The sequence below is a fragment of the Lissotriton helveticus genome, chromosome 1_1 (assembly GCF_964261635.1).
Source record: "Lissotriton helveticus chromosome 1_1, aLisHel1.1, whole genome shotgun sequence".
Lineage (NCBI taxonomy): Eukaryota > Metazoa > Chordata > Amphibia > Caudata > Salamandridae > Lissotriton > Lissotriton helveticus.
In genome coordinates, this window is record NC_136057.1 from 341541887 (window position 1) to 341561853 (window position 19967).

A 19967-nucleotide genomic window follows, 5' to 3' on the forward strand; every position below is an offset into this window, starting at 1 on the left:
TTGTCCAGCCCAGAGTTTCTCTTTTGATAAAGACTCGCAAGTACTTAATTTTTCACAAGGGCACAACCCTACACACTACAACAATGCGTTATATACCCAATGCTCGGCTGCGTCCCATTTTATTCAAGGTGGGACCCTGCTAGATGCTCTAGCCCCCACACCACCATACTTCCTCCTCCCTACGGGTTTTGGATTCTGGTGGCTCAGTTTCTAGATCAGGTTCAGCGCACCCTCCGCTCTCAGTCCCTTTGGAGCTAGATAGCCAGTGTAGTCCCTCATCCATTCCTCTCATGGGGCCGTAGAGGTTCACTGGTGGCACGCAGGACCAAGCACAAAGTTCTGCTCACATGGCATGACTGCAGGTCACACAGTGAGTCTTTAGATGGCTGTGGAAGCTTCAGGCAGGGGCCTTTTTCCAAGCTCTTAGTGCAGTGCAGGCTATCCCGCATGCTCGGTGGGCATGAATCCTCTAGAGTACACGTCAGTGGTGCTGTGGCCTCCTGCTAGAAGGTGGTTTATTTCATTTATTTGAACCAGTTTTATATAGCGCAAACTCGACCCAAAGGTATCAGAGCGCTTTACATAGTTGGCAAAGTAGCAGTTCTCTCTCTAAACGCAGCCTCTGTCAATGACGGGGTACTTCTAGACACTGTTCAATGCACAATGGGAGCAGACCTACCAGACACTGGGGTCTTAAGTACCTCGAATGCCAGACACTTATTTGGCACTTAGCGCCTGAAGGCAACTGGCTCGAGCTTCAGAGCAGCATAGTCTACATGCCATCCTTGGGGGTGAGTACTGGGCTAGCCACTCACTGGGGGCACCCTCAGTTGGGCACTATAGGTTCACAATCTTCAATAGTTTTGGGTCAGCCAGGAACACACAACATAGATTGGGCAGAGCTGTTTTCACTTTGTTTGGGGTTGCAGGCATGCAGCAGGTGCCGTATAGCAATTGTTGGTCCCGGCTTCAGTCGGGCACACTTCCACACGTTCCATGGCAGGCACAATGGGGATGAAACAGGAGGTGCTCAGGAACGCTTTGGAAGTGCTGTGGTTCCTCGGAAGATCACTGGTCAGTATCTTCATTCCTGCCACTTACAAAGTTTGAGATTCTGGTGGACTGAACCCTGAACCAAAGTCATCTGCTTCTGACCTTGTCATCTCCTGCACGGTTAACTTGCTTCTTCCCTCTTCCTCAGTTAGGACTCCTTGGGTTCCCAGGAGAAATCAGGCAGTTCTTCCTTCAGATGGGACTCCATGTGATGTCCCATTACCTGGCGGTCAGACAGACACCAGTCTTAGTTGTGCAGTAGTCCTGTGGGTACTTTATGGAGCCCCTCTTCCTTGGTCAGAGATAACTTGACCAACCCTTGTGTAAGCAGCTCCCAGGTTCACAGATAGGCTTGGCTGGGTCACTTTATTGGATTATTGCATTTTGGTGTCATTTTGTTGATTCAGTTTTACACTATTTTTACTCTATGTTTATTAATTTTTACTCTGTTATTCTAATTCGTTTTGCCCGAAGTTAAGCCTGGCTGCTCGGTGCCACAGCTACCAGGGCTTTTGTCTCAGGTTAATTTTCTGACAATGAGGGTTCACCAGGGTTGTGATTATTCCTTAAGGTGAGTAGTCACCTACCCCAAATAATAATACTGCAATGTCTTAAGTTACCTTTTCGTGGTCTTTCACAGGCTGTACTCCAGTCTCTGCCTTTGTCTCGAGTGATGCCTTTCACAGCTTGGCCATCTCGAGGTGGGAACATCCACACAGAGGCACCTGAGAATCAGCAGCCACATTTGCTAGTGATCAGGAAGAGAAACAAAGGTCTGTTCTTCTAAAGAATCAGTCACACCCTGACAACAGGAACTACAGTCTCACCACTTACCTCTGCCATTCACCAAAAGGCAGTCTCAGGAAGACTACTCAGCAAACCTGCATATCAGAGAGGACCTAATTGAATTTCTAAGGGGAAGTGCATCTCCTTTTCCCCACCTTATTGTTTGGGTTCCCTTCCACCAATCAGACAAGGAATGCCTGCGATATACCTGACCTCCATCTCATACAGATGCAAATGCCAAGGGCTGTCAAAATGGATCTCACGGGCCCATGACACACTAAGGCACTCAAGCAATGCAAACCAAAAGCCACTGGTATACATGCACACATCCAGGCACACAAGATCTCGGCACTAGGATCCCAGGTTTAGAGCCAGCAGTGGAGCTTTCGGTGAATGCCCAGCAGGCTCACGTTCTCATGACAAAGGTAAAAAGGCCTTGTCATACTATAATCCCTACAAAACTGCTGCCACCACCGCACTACATGCATGAACCAATGACCGGGCCAGTGTCCTCTTGTCCTTGCGGATAGCCTGCTTGGTGCATTCCTCTAGGTTGATGACTAGTCATAAGTAAAGGGTAGGTCTTCACACACACACTAGTATGAGGCGGGGCCAACAATTTAAAATCAAGGATATGTAACTGGGCGCGAACGGCAGGTGTCAATACTGTATACCTTGCAGGGAACATTACGTCCACTGTGGTATTCACATGGATAGTTGGACTAACACAATTTCTTAATAAGTGTAGTGTCATGAAAGATGGCAGAATGATAATACAAAAATGAACAGATATGCATATATGTAACCTTTGCATTTAAGTAAAATTTGAAAAATAAAGTTAATTAAAAAAAAAGATGGTAGAATGATAAATACTTGTGTCTTTCACCAATCACGATCTACTATAACTGAGTAAAAAATACACTTACAGGGATAAATGTACATTGAATTGGTAATTATCAAGCATAATAGTTCACTCACATAAGTCTGTCATCAGACTTTAGTCCTAGTTCAGTGTATTCCACTTTTTTACAAATAGCTCCATTCAGGCCTCTTTAGCAATGACTAATGTGAATCATTCTCCGATATTACCCATTTAGTTAACTCCACTCTCCGACTGCCACCTGAGGAGGCGTAGTGCACACCATGTCACAGCGATAAGCACCCAATACTCCTGAGAGGTATATCTCAGTAGAGCATGAATTCCTTCTAATTGACAGCTTATTAATTAGATCATCTGTCCAAATGTGTGCAGTCTAGAGCAAGCCAAAGCTGTAGGGAAAACTAATCTGTAATAGCTGTGCACCAAGGGCAGGTCTGAGTAACCCCTGAGTAACTTTTATGTACGTGTGACGTCAAATAAGGTACACTGTAGGATCTTGAACCTTGAGCTCCTTAAAACCTTTAGGGCCAGATGTACGACACATGTTACCAGTTGCAGATGGCCTACTGGTAAAATTCATTTTAAAATGTACCAACCTTAGGAGTCAGAATATGCAGGACTTACTCATATTTACCAAGAGACCAGATCTACAAAAGTACAGAGTTTAAATAATTAGCCTTAGGCCTTTCTCAATATCATGGATCTAAAGCAGAAATTATCCTCATATAGAGAAATAGTATGGATCACGCCCTGCGCGCTAATCTCAGCCATGCAAACCAGATACAACCCCACATGCCCTAACACAAGCTGTGGGTTCTGAACACAATAGCTTGACCCATAATAAGAACTCCTCAAAAGTAAGCATATCAAACGCCTTCTCCATATAAAGTGACAACACCACCGATTTCTGATCAGTTTCTGATATCCCTCTTGTGAAGGGAAAACAGTTTTCACATGCGTAGACATGCTCCAACCCAGAACGATCCTACTTGTGCTGGCGGACCATCTCAGGTAGGACTCGCAACAGCATCAGTGCCAAAACCTTCCTAAACATCTTAAATTCTAATTCAGCAGTAACAAAAGGTGATGGGATGAACTGATGAATGGCTCACAACTGGGTTTGGGCAAAACAATAAAGGCCCTATGTGTAGCTGGCCTTAAAATACCATTTCCCCTGACTATCTCATACATATCATGAAAACGGTGTATCAGCAGATCGTAGAATGTAGTATTTTCACCTGTAAGCCAACCTTTCCCTGCATTTCTTATTTCATCTGTTGTGAGGTAGGAATTCAGAGTTTCTTCCTGGTCATGGATAAGACTTGCCAATTGAGCTCTACCCACATAACTGCTAAGTGATGCCAATTTTTTGTCCATATGGGAACAGAGTGTAACCAAGACTAATATTTGGCAGGGACCCTATTCATTTATGAATGTTTATTTGGGCAGATCGTCAGCTCTCTCTAACACCATTATTATGGCACGGGGTGTGCCAGAGTGGTCAAGTCTCGCCTGCAGTTGGCCTGCTCTATCGCCTTCTCGCTGTAATATCCCCCTATAATAACAACTGCAATAGTGCTGGAATTAAGTGAGTGCAGTCTATCTAGTAATGTTACAATTTTCATCATATCAGTAACAGTATCACAATTACCCACCAACCTTTTAATATCAACTCTCTCTCTTAGGTTTTTCCTTACTCCCTGAAGCACATTGCAAACCCCAAATGTCTTTCTAATACAGAACCCTCTTATGTAGACCTCGAAGGCCTCCTACTTAGTCAGTGTGTCCCCAACAGAGCCTTTGTTAGCCTGAATATAATGATGTATGGGATTTTTTTTGTGTGCCCTCAATTGCCGCATTTGTACAAAATTCAGGTTGTAACCACCAATTGGGCATGCATGCTTATGGTTTTCTCCAGTGAAAAAATAGTAATAGTAAATTTAGGGCAAAAATTGTCTTAGCTAAATGTTCAACATACAGTGTGAGGCAGTGCAAATGTATGGGACAAAGAACATGTCCAATTTGTATGGAGATCATGTATGGCAAAAAGAGTGTGTTATCTCTATCCGTCTGATGAGTTAATGTATAGGTTAATGGTCAGGATAAGGAATAGATTTAGGTCAGGGAAAGAGTAATTGTAACGATTTGGTTAAGTGCTGGAGTAATACGTTAACAATGTGATTAGGTGAAGGAGTTTTCAAACATCATTCTAATCAATCATGAATTCAATTATTTCGATTAAAACACCTAAATCCATAAAAACACAAATAATGTTTATGTTAAACATATAATATTAAGGTTATGATATGCAAGTTAATAATTATAACGGACTGGTAAATAAGGTAATAGAAGTAATAGAGGTAGAGGTAGTGACATAGATTCCCTCAGTTTGAAAAGCAATGAGGAGACTGAAAGCTGGCTACAAGACTCTGAAGTATAGGATGTGTTACTGGGGGTAATAAAAGTAGGTCCATAGTGCATCCGGGACTGAGCATACATGCTTTTTGTAGGCACTAGATGGAAGTTCTCAGCATCGGGGTAGTGATAACTAGGTTGGATAGCATAAGTAGAGTCAAGTATAGATGTTGGGGGCATGCTAATAGGCTGTAGAATGCCTGGATAGAGTATTTTGGGTAGGTGAAGGTATTAAATGCAAACTATAATGCTTGTACCATTATGCATGGCCTAGCTTGAGTACTTGCTGTCCTTGGAGACACTGGATGCAGATTAGGAACTGGATAAGATAACATTGAGTTCAGTGAATACTGGAGACAGACAACTAGGTAGAGGACCGTTGTGCACAGCCTGTGTAAGCCAAGGGCTCTGGGGATACTGGAGGCAGGCTCTGAGCCAAGCCTTGATAAGGTGTTAAGGATTTCTAGCGGTACAGGCTGAGAAACATTGCTCCTTAATGCATAATCAGGATAGAGTTAGCACGTCCATCCAAGGTACTCAAGCGAGAGTGACAGCATCAAAACCAATGCTGCCTGAGTAGAATTTAACCAGAATCCTGGGGTGAAGCCTTTCGTAGAGGAATCTGCAGAATCAGTGAGGGTTTGAAGCTAAAAGTGGGGGCTTTTCCCGGCAATGTTCATGTTTTCCGTCGCACCAAGAGACATTTTTATGTCTGTGATTCCATCATAAATGAGAATTGTTGCAAATCATACGAAATAAGCCATCACATTGCAGTTTGCGATTCACGAAAGAACACCTATGCTGTCAGGAAGGTTTGTTGCATCAACGGGTGTAGACTGCCCGCAACAGTTTTTTTTTTTATCCTTAGGTTGCTCATTGCTGAATGGTAAATATCTCTTTTGCAATTACAGAGTCTACCAGACTACACAACGGTGCAAAGGCTGCCTTACCTGGACATGGTGCTCTCAGAGTCCCTGCGCATGTACCCACCTGCATTCAGGTATTCACTGTTTCTCAGTAGTTTGTAGGGTGTAAGACGGTGGGCAACTGGTATAGTAAAATGGAAAAAAGGCAACCCTTTGTAGGAACTGTCACCAGTAACATTGCTGCCAAGCACTGTTCTATACCTGAGTGATGGCAAATAAGAGAAACATCTCTAAAATCCAGCTCTGCAGAGGCCTGCCATTTCTCTACTAGGAATGGCCAAGAACACTATTCATTTCATGCTCGCTATTTGTAGTTGTTGGTATTTTTTTGCGGTTGGATTTTTGGGTGTATTTAAACCCACTCTGGTCTTTATCTTCTATACTTTTGGTCGTACTACCGTGGAATTAAATTTTCTCGTCACTAACACTTTATTATAGGAGTTATATTTTTATTCTGTATTTTAAAAATCTTTGTATAGAGTTAATAAATAAATTCAGGCCACATTTGTTTTGCTTGAACTAAACTATTTTGGTACTTAAAAAGTGTATTCACAAGATTCTGCATTCTGATTTGTTCAAAAGTTTCAAATAACAATTTTCTTCCATCATTTTTTCAAAGGTTACCTGTGCATGTTTCTTAGGGGAGCTCAAAATCCAAGCCGCCTAATGTAATAACCACACAGTACAAACTTAATGGTTATTTTATGCATTGGTCGACTATCAGAGCGTGACCATCTGATTTCAGATTGGTGTCTAAAAGATCCCATTTTGCTGTTTCTGTATTTGCTCTCCCATTTCTTAAGCCTGCCACCACCACAGTGCTGATTCTGTGAACACAGGTATCTCCTGCAATCTCTACACACCAATACAATAGAAGGCTATAATCAATAATACACCATTGTGCGTAACGCAAACTAGGAAAAGAGACAATGAGAGTGCCAAAAGAAAGAAAGAAACGCATAATGTATACCTGATACCTCATTATTTGTGTGCAAAGATCCAGCAGAACAGTTTTCATAAGCTTTTGAATATTTTATCATGCCGTGAAAAAGCACTAATATGATCGAAACTCGAATTCACTGAATTCTAAAAGGTGGATTAGTTCTTTAGCCCTTTAAATAATTCAGTAACAACAAAATGTTTACAAGACTGTGCTATTACCAAAACATTTTGAATTATACTAAAATTCAGACAACAAAATGAAGAGAGCAAGCACCATATCATTTTTAGTTCAGACCTACTAGACAGTGCGTACATTGTCTGTTGCAAGACATATTATAGGCTTACCGAGAACATACAGGAGCTTGGAGCCCACCCATTGCTTACCATTGATTGGATTTCCTATCACTCTCATTTGTCTGCTTCTTATTTGTGTCCCAGATTGTCGATTTTCTGTTTGCCCTTCCCATGGGACCCGCCAAAATAAGGCAGCCAGCCACATCATACCCTTTGTTTTCTTATTTAGCCATGCTGCAGAGCAGCATGGCTAAAGATTATTTACAAAACCAGTTTGGTTTTAAAGGTAGAAACAATTGGCTCTGCTTGTCCACTTTTGAAATATGGCCTCTGCATTTTACCAAGAACTAAACTGTTAACCAGTAGTAGATTTCCAGGAGAATATGTAAAACTGCAGCAGAAATGTTAGTCACAATTAAACAGCAGTGGGATATGCATACATCTAGTGGCATCCACCCAGGTTTGGGAAGTGAGTGTTAGTGCTGCCTGAAACCTAGAATAACATGAATACATGCCCTTCTTGGAGAACAAGGATGAGGTTCAGTTGAAGGTGAGGGACGGCCTTTTTTCCAATCTGATTAAGAAAGAGCTCCCTAGGTGAACGCGTGGCCATGAGCTGTCCTCCGTCCTACCTCCATTAGTCTGGAAATGAAATGATGAGGGCCCAAGGGCATGGTTGACACAGCAGGGATGCCTAGTTGGGCTTCGGATAGGAGTTGAAGTTCTTTTGGTAGAGCTGCATCGTTCTGATATTGCGAGGCGGTTGCTAAAGATAAGAGCGTGATTAGTCCATTGACCAGATACCAGGGTCTATTTCAGCATTCCTAGAAATGAATTATCCAGTTTTCAAATATAGTTGGACCCCCATATTTGCACTTTGAAGAACAGCAATACCATTTATTGATCTGCAAATTGGGACAGTGCTTTAGTTTGAGGTGACACAACAGAGACAAGCTAGCTCTTTGCGTATCACCTAAAACGAGATACTGCCAAATCCTCAGACAGAACTCAATGGAGTGTGGAATCTGATTCCATAGAGGCAGTTGTGTGGTAGACAGGGGAGGCGGCAGATTTGACAGGCAGGAAGGATTCACTGCTTCACTCAGGAACAAGGGCCGGGGTAGGCATGCTTGCCCCCACAGAAGCCCCGAAAGGGTTCAGCTGGTGGAGGGCTGCTCTGTGCATGGTACTTGATGTCAGAATTATTTCGTAGGAAGGATGGTGGTACTGAGGGTTGGTGATGCCAGTTCCTTTAGAGACAAAACATCGGGCATTGGATCTCCCTTTTTGTTTCTACCATACAAGGACAACACTATTATTCTGTGATCAAGTCTATTTTTAGGGTTATATTCATTCCTAACCAAGATTGTTGTCTTCTAGTTTGTGCTGCAGAGCTTCCCTGTCTAAGAGATTGTTAAACCATTTTCCTTGAATCTGAAAAAGAGGCATTGCATACTTTCTATATGCCTCTTTTTGTCATGTTCATCACCTACCTTATATAAATGTTGCCCCTTTTCTGCAGCTGTTTTTCCTTGTTAGATTCTTCAGCCTGGAAGAATATGCTAGACTAGGTCTCTCTTGAGCTGCAATGGTAATCACACAGTTAAATGTGAAGTCATAATGAAGCACAATTGGATGTACAGTGCCGCAGTAAAATACGAATTTAACAGGCATTATGTCATGAAGTGTTGGTTACGTTGTGAAATCTGCAACAATCACAAATTTCAAGAGAACTCAAATTTCACATTTTATCCATGCAGAATTTCCAGCAGCTGGACAATTCTGTATGTTTGCATGAAGTTCCAATGAAGAATTCCAAAAGTAACATTTTGTTCCTCCACGGGGAAATTACCTTTCCATGTGGTAAGCCCTCTCCTCTACACACCCATTGCATCCAGTATGTTTTCTCTACGTTTAACACTTTATTTAAGTACCTACTGCTACATTTGACAGAAACATATGTGCATCCACTTCCAGGGGGGAACGCCAACATGATCATGAATTTTGCAACCTTTGGTTTGTGAGTGTTACTTTATTTTGGGGGCCACTCCAACTGAAATGCCAGAACTTTACCCGCCGTAAAATAAATTTGTGAATGATGTAAGTCTCTTGAAGTAACAGATTAACTACATTCTAGAGTTCGTAAGTGTATTTCCACCAATTCCTGTAGATTTTACATTGTGTTCCTTTTGTGAAACTACCATAAGGTACAAACTGCTATTTTGTTTAGTGGCAAATTCAACTTTGTTGACCAATTATTTCTATTGACCAATGTGTATTCTTCTTTTTTTCAGGTTTGCCCGGGAGGCGGCCAAAGACTGCACGATAGCGGGGCAGCATATCCCAGCTGGGGCAGTAGTAGAGATACCTGTAGGATATATCCACAACAACCCAGAGTACTGGCCGGAACCAGAGAGATTTAACCCTGAGCGGTACATTGCGGTTTTTATACTATACCTAGCTAATGTTAAATACACCAAACATTTTATTCACCTTTATTCAGCATCGATTAGGTGGTTGGCCAGGAATCTGCCTGCCTTGACTCTTCAGTGGCATGCCATTGAATAAAGTATACAGACTAAAAGGGCAACCTGATAACCCCTTGCGACTTTGGGTAGCAATTAGAGCAAAAGTAAGTGGCCAACTAGGGACTCATTTTCAGAAATTATTACTACCCAATTAAACATAATTGCATGTCCCAAAATGGTGACAAGCCGAGTTAAGCATATAGCACAACCCAGCAATAAGACACAATGTGAATTATCAAAAAGAGACAACCGAAAGGAAAGCAGCCGTACGCGATATACATTTTATGAAGAAAAGTATTATTTTATGATGCAAGTCACGAAAAGCATAGGGTACACAACAGAAATAACCTTCATACATTAATCATGTGCATACAAAGTAGATTAGCAGTGATGTTTAAAATCATAAATCAATGTATGTTAAGGCCACTCTTTGTTTATGGAATAAATCCAATCTGTAGGTCAGATGATTCAAGGACGAGGATCCAAAGATTTATACAAAGGAAGTGGAAACACAGTTGACGTTTCAGTCGTCAATGTCAGCAGTACACGAGACCTTTCTCAGGACCATTTTGTTTAAAAGAGATATGTATCCACCTCAAATTACAAATAACAGACTCAAAAGAGCTGGCTCAACGAGTTGGTAGAATGCCAGAGAGACACACACTGCTTGGTGAAAGTTTCAGACAAATCAGTAAAGCCCTCATAACACTGGAGTGCACATTCCAGTCCAGGCGCAAACTCCTGATTGCGTCAGAATCGGGATTTTAGCTCGAGCATTCAAGGTTTCTTATGTGAGAGGAAGGAACTGTGGGGTATATTTACAATAAAGTTGGAAAGCGTGTCTTTAAGACAAGAAGGCTAACGACATGCTTTGTCACTTTAGAAAACCCAGGACTGCACCATATTTACTAGAATATGGTGCCGGCCAGCGTTTCCCCCTGCACTGGCTCTAATTGTTGATGCCTAGCGCCACCGCAGGCACCCTTGCACCATAGTGCAAGGGTGCCTGTGTTGAGGAAAAGATTGTTTATGTGCAGGAAGGTCCCCATTCTGGCACATAAACAATCTTTAAATGCCGTTTTGTAACTTCTAAGTGTGCTGCTTTCAGAAGGTGCGAAACAGCATTTTTTTTAAAAATTATTGTTTATGTGCAGGAAGGGGCACCTTCCTGCACATAAACAATCATAGCCAATTTGCTGTTTCTATGTGTGCTGCACATGGCAGTTCTCATTGAAACAGCAAAAACGAAGAGAAATAAAGCATTTATCCTCATTTCGCCTGTTTAAGACAGGTTTATCCTGGTCTTAAGTTTGGCGCTGCCTCCTATTTACGCCCACCGCAACACCCATTGCCCTCCCTTTTTTCACACTAAATACAGCATGAAAGGGGGCCTCATTTACAAGGCAGCGTTAAGCCACGCTAAGTGGCTTAATGCTGCCTTGTAAATAAGGTGAAGCCCATATCGCCATCTCAACGTCACTAAAAGTGACGTTGTGGTGACGATAGGGGCTTGTAAATAGGGCCCTGTGTGTCTGATTCCCACCAAGGAGCCTGGTGCTATATCGACTATTTCAATCGATTAAGAGTCCCGGAAGTGAACACCAGTTTATTTCATTTCAGACTCTGGCCAGAGGGCTGTAGGCACCAGGAAACTCCCTTCCACTACCGTCATTGCTGCAGAGACTTCCCCCCTGCGCCCCAGCAAAGAGCCAGTTGCTGTTTGATTATTTAACTCAATCACACATCTCAGTAAGTCAGTCAGGATTTATAGAGCGCGGCTAATCACCTTCGAGGGTATCTAGGCCCTGAGAGCCTTGCTGACAGAAGTGAACACCAGTTTACTTCATTTAGAAAGTTTACTCTTACCAAAAGCGGGACTGGGCACCGCAGACACCCTACTACCACTCCACTGCTGCAGTGAGATTGTCCCTCCATCAGGGGAGACATCCAGATGTTGACATTTTAACGCTAGTCGGGTGCATGGTGTGGGAGTATGGTGGTAAGAGATCTCAGAATTGCTGCACCCATCATGTGACTCTGGTTGCCTGTGTAGATTGTCCATTAATTGATCAGTTTTTGTTCCTCTAGGGGGTCATATGCTGGCCATTTTGTCTGTGTGTCCATCCACTGGAACTTAAGGTACATTAGAGCCTTTAGGTCTGTGTGGAGATCCTATGGGTGAGCATCTGACTGTCAAGACAATTTTCTGATGATTTTAACATGCTGTGCAGTGTTCGCAGAACACTTTCTGCCAGTGACCTATCCCTGACCACGATGCTTCTTTGGCAGTACCCCATTACTGTGCTCTAGCGCCATACGACATTTAACACTCTGAGGTGTAGTTAGCTAATGGAATTCATTTATGTAGGTTCTTGAACTAACATGTCAAGTCACTGACCACAAACTGGAATTAGTGCCCTTATTTACAGTTCAGCAGATGGTATACTGCATCAGAAGCATGACACATGACCCATATTACAAGTGCATTGTAAACTCTGGCAATTGTAATACTGTGCAAGGGGCAACCACCTCGTTTCTGACAGAGTATCCCGTCCACAAAACTCTCAACAAGGAACTAAGTTAATGAGCAAGAAACCTAAATGTTCAGAAAGATAGTAGTATCTTTGTCGTACAGGCTCAAGGGACAAGAAACAATGGGAAATGATAGGTAGGTACAGGTTTAAGAAAGGAATTTTAGAAAGAGCTCTTTGTAGCCCCTTTTAAAAATTGAGATTGACAGGGTCAATTGGATTTGTGTCAGTAGGGCTTTCCAGATACTTGATGAATTCCCAGTGGACGAATGTTTGAGGGTGGAAGACTCTCTGAATGTGGAAATATGGAAGTGTCCAGGTGGAAAAAATCTTGGCTATTCAAAAATGATAGTCTGCTGTGGAATCATAAGCTTGCCATGGCCAGCCTTATGTCAACCTAATTCTAGTTGTCATAATAGTCACTGAAACATTGCAGCTACAACATATACTGACCTTCCCTTATCATGTCAACCTCCACATGGAGGTGACGCTTTAATTACCCTAAAAACAATATCTGTTTGTTATTAGGGTTCAGTAATAATGTCCCAGTGGATACTAAAGAGACTTGGAAAGGATGGAAAAAGATGTAATATTTGGGTGCAATTCATCTGCGTATGTCATTGACCTCATCATAACTACTGGTCTGTCTGGATCTAACATTTTAGCTTTTGTATTTGCGGGTTATCGAGGGAGATAGGCTTATGGTGACATTACAGGTTCAGGTACAGTTCTGTTCGAGGCATGCTCACAGAGTTCACGGTGCTTAAGCGCCTTTAGAAAAGCACCAATATCCACCACCTGTAGTAGCAAGACCTAGCTTTTTTGCTATTTCCTTGTGTTGAAGGTATCAGCTCCAAAACCATTGGAGTTCTTTTTTTCTTTTCCCCAGCTTGCTTATCTTTGGATAAAAACCATCTTTCATTCACAAACTTGGCCTCTACTTTCAACTAGAGTTTTTTTAGAATGATCTGAAGGGAGTGGTGTGTGCAAGCTCACATGGGACTATGGAGGCTGCCACAGAATGAAGACGCTGCACTCTACTTCTCAATGTTCATGACCAATGCCACCTGAGTGCAAGTATATATGACATTGTGGTTCATGTCCAGAGGTGGAAGTAACCTATACCCGATAGTGCGACATAGTGCATGAAATCCACTGTGTCCTAAGTGTGAGTCTAGCACTAAGATGCTTCTTAATCGGGAAAGATCTTCCCTCAGATACCCATAACCACTGAACAAACCAGACATGATCTGGCCTAAACAAATTGTTGAGCTCCTCTGGAAAAATGATAGTTCAATTCAAGGCTTTTACATTGCTTTGAATGACTGTCCGTCTTTTTTGTATGCCCAGGTTGGTTAGCCTCAGGCTAGGGTGGAAGGGAACTGCACATGGCCTGATGTCCCTATCCTTACATCTTGAGTCTTCTGAGGCAGGATAAAATAAGCAAGCTGCTCGGCTATTGCACCACACCTGCACTCAATAAACCATAGGCCCTGAATGACATAATCGCTTAGCTTGAAAAACTCTCCCCAACCTTCTCCTCAAAAGTGAAATTTGCAAGGTGTGCATCAGAAAACCACCTAACACTTCAACCCCACATGGCCAAGGTATCTAAAACTGCCTGTACAAATCTTCCCTTTCTGAAATATGGCTGTGATTGTATCAGATATTTATTTATGTAAGGTTCTTAAGTAGCACAACTCCACTTTCAAGGGGTTAGAGCCTTTTACACATAAATTTCCCTAGTGCACATATAAGAGTTATGAAACAATAATGGATCATCTTACAACCAGGTATTTGAGCAATGTAACTAGATTGAAGGGGGTATACGTAAAGTAATAGCGAGAGCGCTGACAACAAAAATAGTACAGTTTAAGGAGATCAGAGTAGCATTTCCTGAGAAGGATTTGTTTGAGGCTTGCTAGGATTTACGGGCCCGATTCACAGAATGAACTTAAGACTCAATCCTAAACTTACTACTATTTTGGTATTCACAGAATGCACTTACTACTTTTGGCATTCACAGACGAACTTACTACTTTTGGTATTCACAGAAGTTAGGATTTTGTCTTAAGTTTGTCTTAAAACAGACTTAAGACAAAATCCTAACTTCTGTGAATACCAAAAGTAGTAAGTTCATTCTGTGAATGCCAAAAGTAGTAAGTGCATTCTGTGAATACCAAAATAGTAGTAAGTTTAGGATTGAGTCTTAAGTTCATTCTGTGAATCGGGCCCACTATGTTTTGCAATCAAGATGGAGGAAAGACTTTGTTTCTCAGCTCTCTTTCACAAACAGAACAGGAGCAGGGAGTGAAGGTAGGTCAGCTAGACTACTTTCAAGGCTTTGAAGGTCAGAAAGGTGAGTTTGAATTAAATCTTTGCCTCTGGTGGGAGTCAGGGAAGGTCTCTCAAGATGGGGGAAATGTGTTAAAATGTCCTGGTGTTTGTGGTTAGGCACACATCGGAATGAAGGAGGGCTTTGAGAGGTTTTCTTAACTCTAGTGAGGAGAACATTTCAGTCGTCAATTTTTGAGATAACAAATTGTTGGATCACGTAACAGAAATCTGATTGAGTGAGGGAAGGTCTGAGGTGTTTTAGGTAGAAAAAAGCTTCTTATGTCGGTTTGTTGGTGAGGTCAAAATGAGAGTTCATGGAGAGGTTAGAGTAAATGCAGAAACCCAGAGAATTAACCTCATTCTTTATTTTGGGCTGAAAACCCTCAAATTTGAGTGCAGTAAGTCAACTGATGACAATTTTGCAAGATACTGGGTGGTGGAACTCCTGGTCCACGTGTGGATACGTACCTGGCTGAGGTATGACTATGAATCTACGAAGGCTATTTTGCTATGTATTCTGTGCTGGGTTGGGATATGGAGCTGACTTTGGCATCTGTAGATATAGCCAAAGCCTTTAACACGCTAGACTGGCAGTAGCTAGTTGAAGTCCCAAACAGAAAGGGTATCAGTCTAAAATTTTCGGCTTGGGTCAAGCTTCTTTACACAGGACTTTGTGCCTGCTGCTTATGGCCATCTTCAAGAAGCTAAACAGCTTGTTGGTTTCTTTAGTATGGGCAGAGAAGAGAAGCAGAGTGGCACATTACACCTTAAAATTAGACTAAGCGAAGGGAGGGCTATGGTTTCCAGATATGGAACTGTATTATTATGCATCACACATTCAATATGTGGCAAAATGGGTGGCTGATACAGACATCAGTGAAAAGCGACTACTCCGGTGTACTTAGGGGGATACGCCGCTTTTGGGACTGTTGATGAGATGCTCAAGAGTAGGTGCAGAGTTGCCTTTGATGGTGCGACACACCACCCGGATTGAGAGACAAATTATTACTAGGATCGTGAGGTGCCCAACATTTTCCAAGGAGCTGGATCTGTGGGTGCTGAAGTTGTTTAAGGAGATCAACTCTGCCTCGTCTCTTGCACGCTGGCAGAGATATGAAAATACTTGGAAATGTTTTGGCTAGATGTGCTCGCACGGTTGATGAGTACTAACCTATTTGCATTTGTTTTTGATGCTCCTCTATTCTGAATTTGCATAGTCCACTTAGTGTCACAATAGGGTAAGCTGATGGGTCAGATGATGGGTGTGAATGCTCAATAGTAATTTCTCAGGCTGGGTCTGTATATATAAGAAGAAATCTGAGGCCTTGGTAGTGACTAAGGTAGCAGACAGGAGATGCCCATCTCCCTTTAACTTTTCTCTTTAGTTATAGAAACCTTATGAAAGATCAAACAACAATTCGGAGGTATGGTAATTAAGATAGTAAAGAGGAAGAGCTTGGCATCATTACACTCAGAAGACATCTTCCTTTAGGTAATAGAACAATTGATCTACACCCCAGTCTGTTCCTTGATCTTTTTAGGATTTTTATATGGTATCTGGCCTCCTTCTAATAATTTAAAGTTGCTGTTGTTTCTCCTGACCTCCATGAATCACAAGGATGTAGCTAATGTATCTGGTCCACAACTGATTTCTGAAATCTAAGTTCCCAGGTAAGTGGTGCATGACTAGAGGTTTACTGCAAACTTTCAGTGTTTAACAAAGGTAAAAAGAAGCTAGGTGTATGCGGGAAAATACTTCTATTATTTATGTATCGCACTAGTATTATTATGTACAGAACATTCCATTTCGTATACCGTGATGTTTTGTAACCACTTCGCAAAGCATAAAACTTGGTTTGTTTGGCCTGGCCTGCATGTCATATTCCATATACTCCTGCTGCTATTAGAGAAGGAGGCGTATTGGTCTCATACGTCGTAATGTATGTGGCGTAACATGGTCCATATTTAACTGGCAGCACTCTGGCAAGGACCTAATTATCCTCTGTATATGAGGATGCAGCAACACTTAGGTCGCTTACAATATTTTCCTAAAACTATATACAATTCTCAACAACGTGCTAACAGGATCATGTTTACTAGAAATTGATCAGGGCCGTGTGGCATAGAGTTGTCAAACACACAGGAATCTAGACTGCATGGTGAATGCAATGCCCTTAATAGACCATACACTGTCACAAAAGATGAAGGCGGGTGAATCTGGGCCTGGAGCTGTCATGTTCTACATGGAATGATCGCTATGCAAGGGGTAAGAAAGTCTTTATACGAGCAACATATAAACCGATCCAATGACGCCAATTAAACAGCACAACATTGAGACCAGCTTCTTTGACAGGTGCCTGAGATTTCCCACTGACAAGTCCTTCCTATCTTTCGAATGAAACCACCAAGTAGCTCAGCTTTGGTCAAACGTTGCAGGCATGATAGCTAACTTTATTTATGTACCATTGAAATTTTCTCCAGTGATCTACTTCGTGGGAAATATCTAGAAACCAGTCAAGAGGAAACTTGCACTGTACTTTTGTATATTTAAGTGTTTATTTGCCATGGCATGGATACAACTTCTGACCAATGGCTTTGTTAAGAAACTTGTTCATCTGATTCCTCTGTGGCTTCTAGGCAACAAGGCTAAAGTAGGAAAGGACTTTCTGAATTTCTTCATTTGTAATGAGGACTATCTTTACTTTCAGTTGCTTCTTAGGAGTGAAAGTGACATTTTAATTTCTGATTCAGAGTGGATTAATATGTTTTCAGGTCAACAGAAAAGTTTTAGGGATCTAGCAAGTAGTCTGCAGTAAGAAGAAATGCTAGTCAATGAGAAAGTCTACATTAATCTTATTGTATGGTGTGCACATGGTTCTGTTCAGTACAGTTTAAAAAACAACAGTCAAAACAACACACAAACATAACCCAACAGCACCCACAGGCACCGAACCTCAAAGCGAAACACTCCTAAATATAAAGTGCAAACGTCAAAACAAAGCGCAAACAAAAATCTCTCGAGCAAACAAAAAACAAATACTCAGTGGACGCTGTCTCTAATGTCAGAGAAGATTAGGTCTCCCAGCCCATGAAACAATATATCAATGCATAATATTCAATCCTTAGCTATAAACACAGGAGACCTACAAACCTGATTGAAAATCCCAATCTTGACATACTTGTCATCATACCCTGCTGGTTTAATGACACACCTAAAAAGCCTGAATCAACATGCTTATTCAGCAGGATACTGGTATCTACAGTATTTGTAGTCCAGATTTCAGAGGCAGAGAGTGTAGGAAAAGGGTGTGGCATCATTTTTCACAATTTGGTCAGTTTACAGGTGGTATTCATTCCATCCTACAAAACATTCTAAGTCCTACCCTGGAAGCTGTGTTACACAACAAACAAATACAAATACGGATGTATCCACCAGCCAAAGCAGGTAGCAGTTTTAAGAACTCATTACCCTACTCTCATATTTTGTGGCTGACAAAGATAGGCTGTAATCTTAGGAAACGTCAGCCTCTAGGCTATCTTGGCAGTCCAACCCACACCCTCCAGTGTTATCGATTACACTGAGACATTAGACCTATGTCCAGTGCTCAAGAAGCCCCTGACACTCTTACCAAGCTGGTTGGGGTTATCACAGCACCAGGACTCAGACCATAGACACCACTTACTCAAACGTAAATCAAGTTCACCAAGTCTTCTAAACATACAGGGCACCATACCAGAAATAAAAAATCATGTTCTACAGAAGAATAACAAAAAAACGTTAACCTTGTATTTAACAGTAGGACATAATGCAGGTGGGAGAACTAATGAAATGTAAGAGGAGTGACTGTCTTACCACTTCAGATATATCACAGAAAGGAGGTAGTTCCCTTATCGGGCAGATGCACTAGTAGGTGCTATCTGGCCAGAGTATGTATTGCTGGGAGATCTGAATTTCAGATCGTGATGCCCTCACACACCTGTTAGGGTGTCAGGCTTCATCATAGGGCGCTCCATGTCAGACCAGCACTGCAATGTCTGATGGGCCTGGTGGCTACTGTGGCGGAGTTATTTAGATCTGAGGATGCCGTATGTGGTGGGTGCAAATGGGCAATATGAGTAGTGGATAGTGGTGTACAGAAAGTGACTTAAAATAGGCACCGGAAACTGTAAGAAATTCATTTAATTAAATCTGGGTGCCAGGACTAGGTAAAAATAGTGGTGCTATCTTGTGGTCCCTAGGTACCAGGATAGAGTTATAAATGCATTGTTGACATGTTTCGTGCCATTCAGGCCCAACCGTCGGACGGCACTTCTTCAGGACCTTGATAAAATGTGGTGCCTCCTAGTGAGGCTGGCGGTCTACCCGTTATTCGAGGATGACTTATTGCAGTATGATGCTGATCCCTTGTGTGGAACCAGTGTGGAGTTTCCATCCCGTGTAGAAGACATAGTAGTAGTAAATCAACTGCCGGGAGGGTTAAGAAGATATTCTTAGAGTAGAAATCTGGACATTACCAGACATGGCTCAAGGAAGTACTGGTGGAGGCATGTACTGTATCCAGAAGCTAATAAGTAAGGGCGGGTGGGTAGAGGGTGGTATGGGGAAGTTGTTTTTCCTTTATTTTTTTTTCTTGTCTCTTTCGTTTCTTTGATTTCTTGTTTCAGCCGGCCCTCAGCTCGTAGGTGGTGGCTTTGTACAAGATCCTAAAAATGTTCAATAAACAGATTTGATCTATACGTAGTTGGGAATCCCTTTTGAAACAAAATAGAAGGTCAGAAGAAAGCAGAGCTCAACCCCATAAATAAATGCTGTAAAAATAATCTGTACTAAGCTAAGGCTTTAAGTGGGTATGCTCTTAAAAATTATGCACGGAAGAAGAGAAAAGCCCAGACACTTACATAATAACAATAACCACAGTATTAAAGAAAGAAAAAAACCTCAAACTAAAGCAAGTGTGGATCACCAACTCTGAATAACACTCTTCCTTGATGCAAGTGAGCAGGCCAACAACACAATATGAGAAACATAGTGTTTATTATAGTCACTATACCAGTCACACCTCAACCTCTTAGGTAACTGGCAAACAGTTGTAAAAGACAGAGGTCATAAACACTCTCATAAAGATCTGACCAAGATAAAGAAAGGAATAAGAATCCATCACCAGAGCTCTGTTATCATATTAGTAAAGACATATATGTGTGAGTGATCAAGCAATACCCTGATTTCGGATGCAACCAGCTTTGCAATGCAGATTTTGACACTTAATCAGGAACT

At 41.9% G+C, this 19967-nt stretch overlaps 1 protein-coding gene across 1 annotated transcript in view; it reads left to right on the forward strand.

Annotated features, from left to right (window-relative positions):
* Nucleotides 1–19967, forward strand: part of TBXAS1 (thromboxane A synthase 1) — a 458190-nt gene that overhangs the window by 402574 nt on the left and 35649 nt on the right. The window contains exons 11-12 of the mRNA XM_078673199.1: nucleotides 6046–6134; nucleotides 9591–9728. Of these exons, the coding sequence (XP_078529325.1) occupies nucleotides 6046–6134; nucleotides 9591–9728 (227 nt within the window). The remainder of the gene's footprint in view (nucleotides 1–6045; nucleotides 6135–9590; nucleotides 9729–19967) is intronic.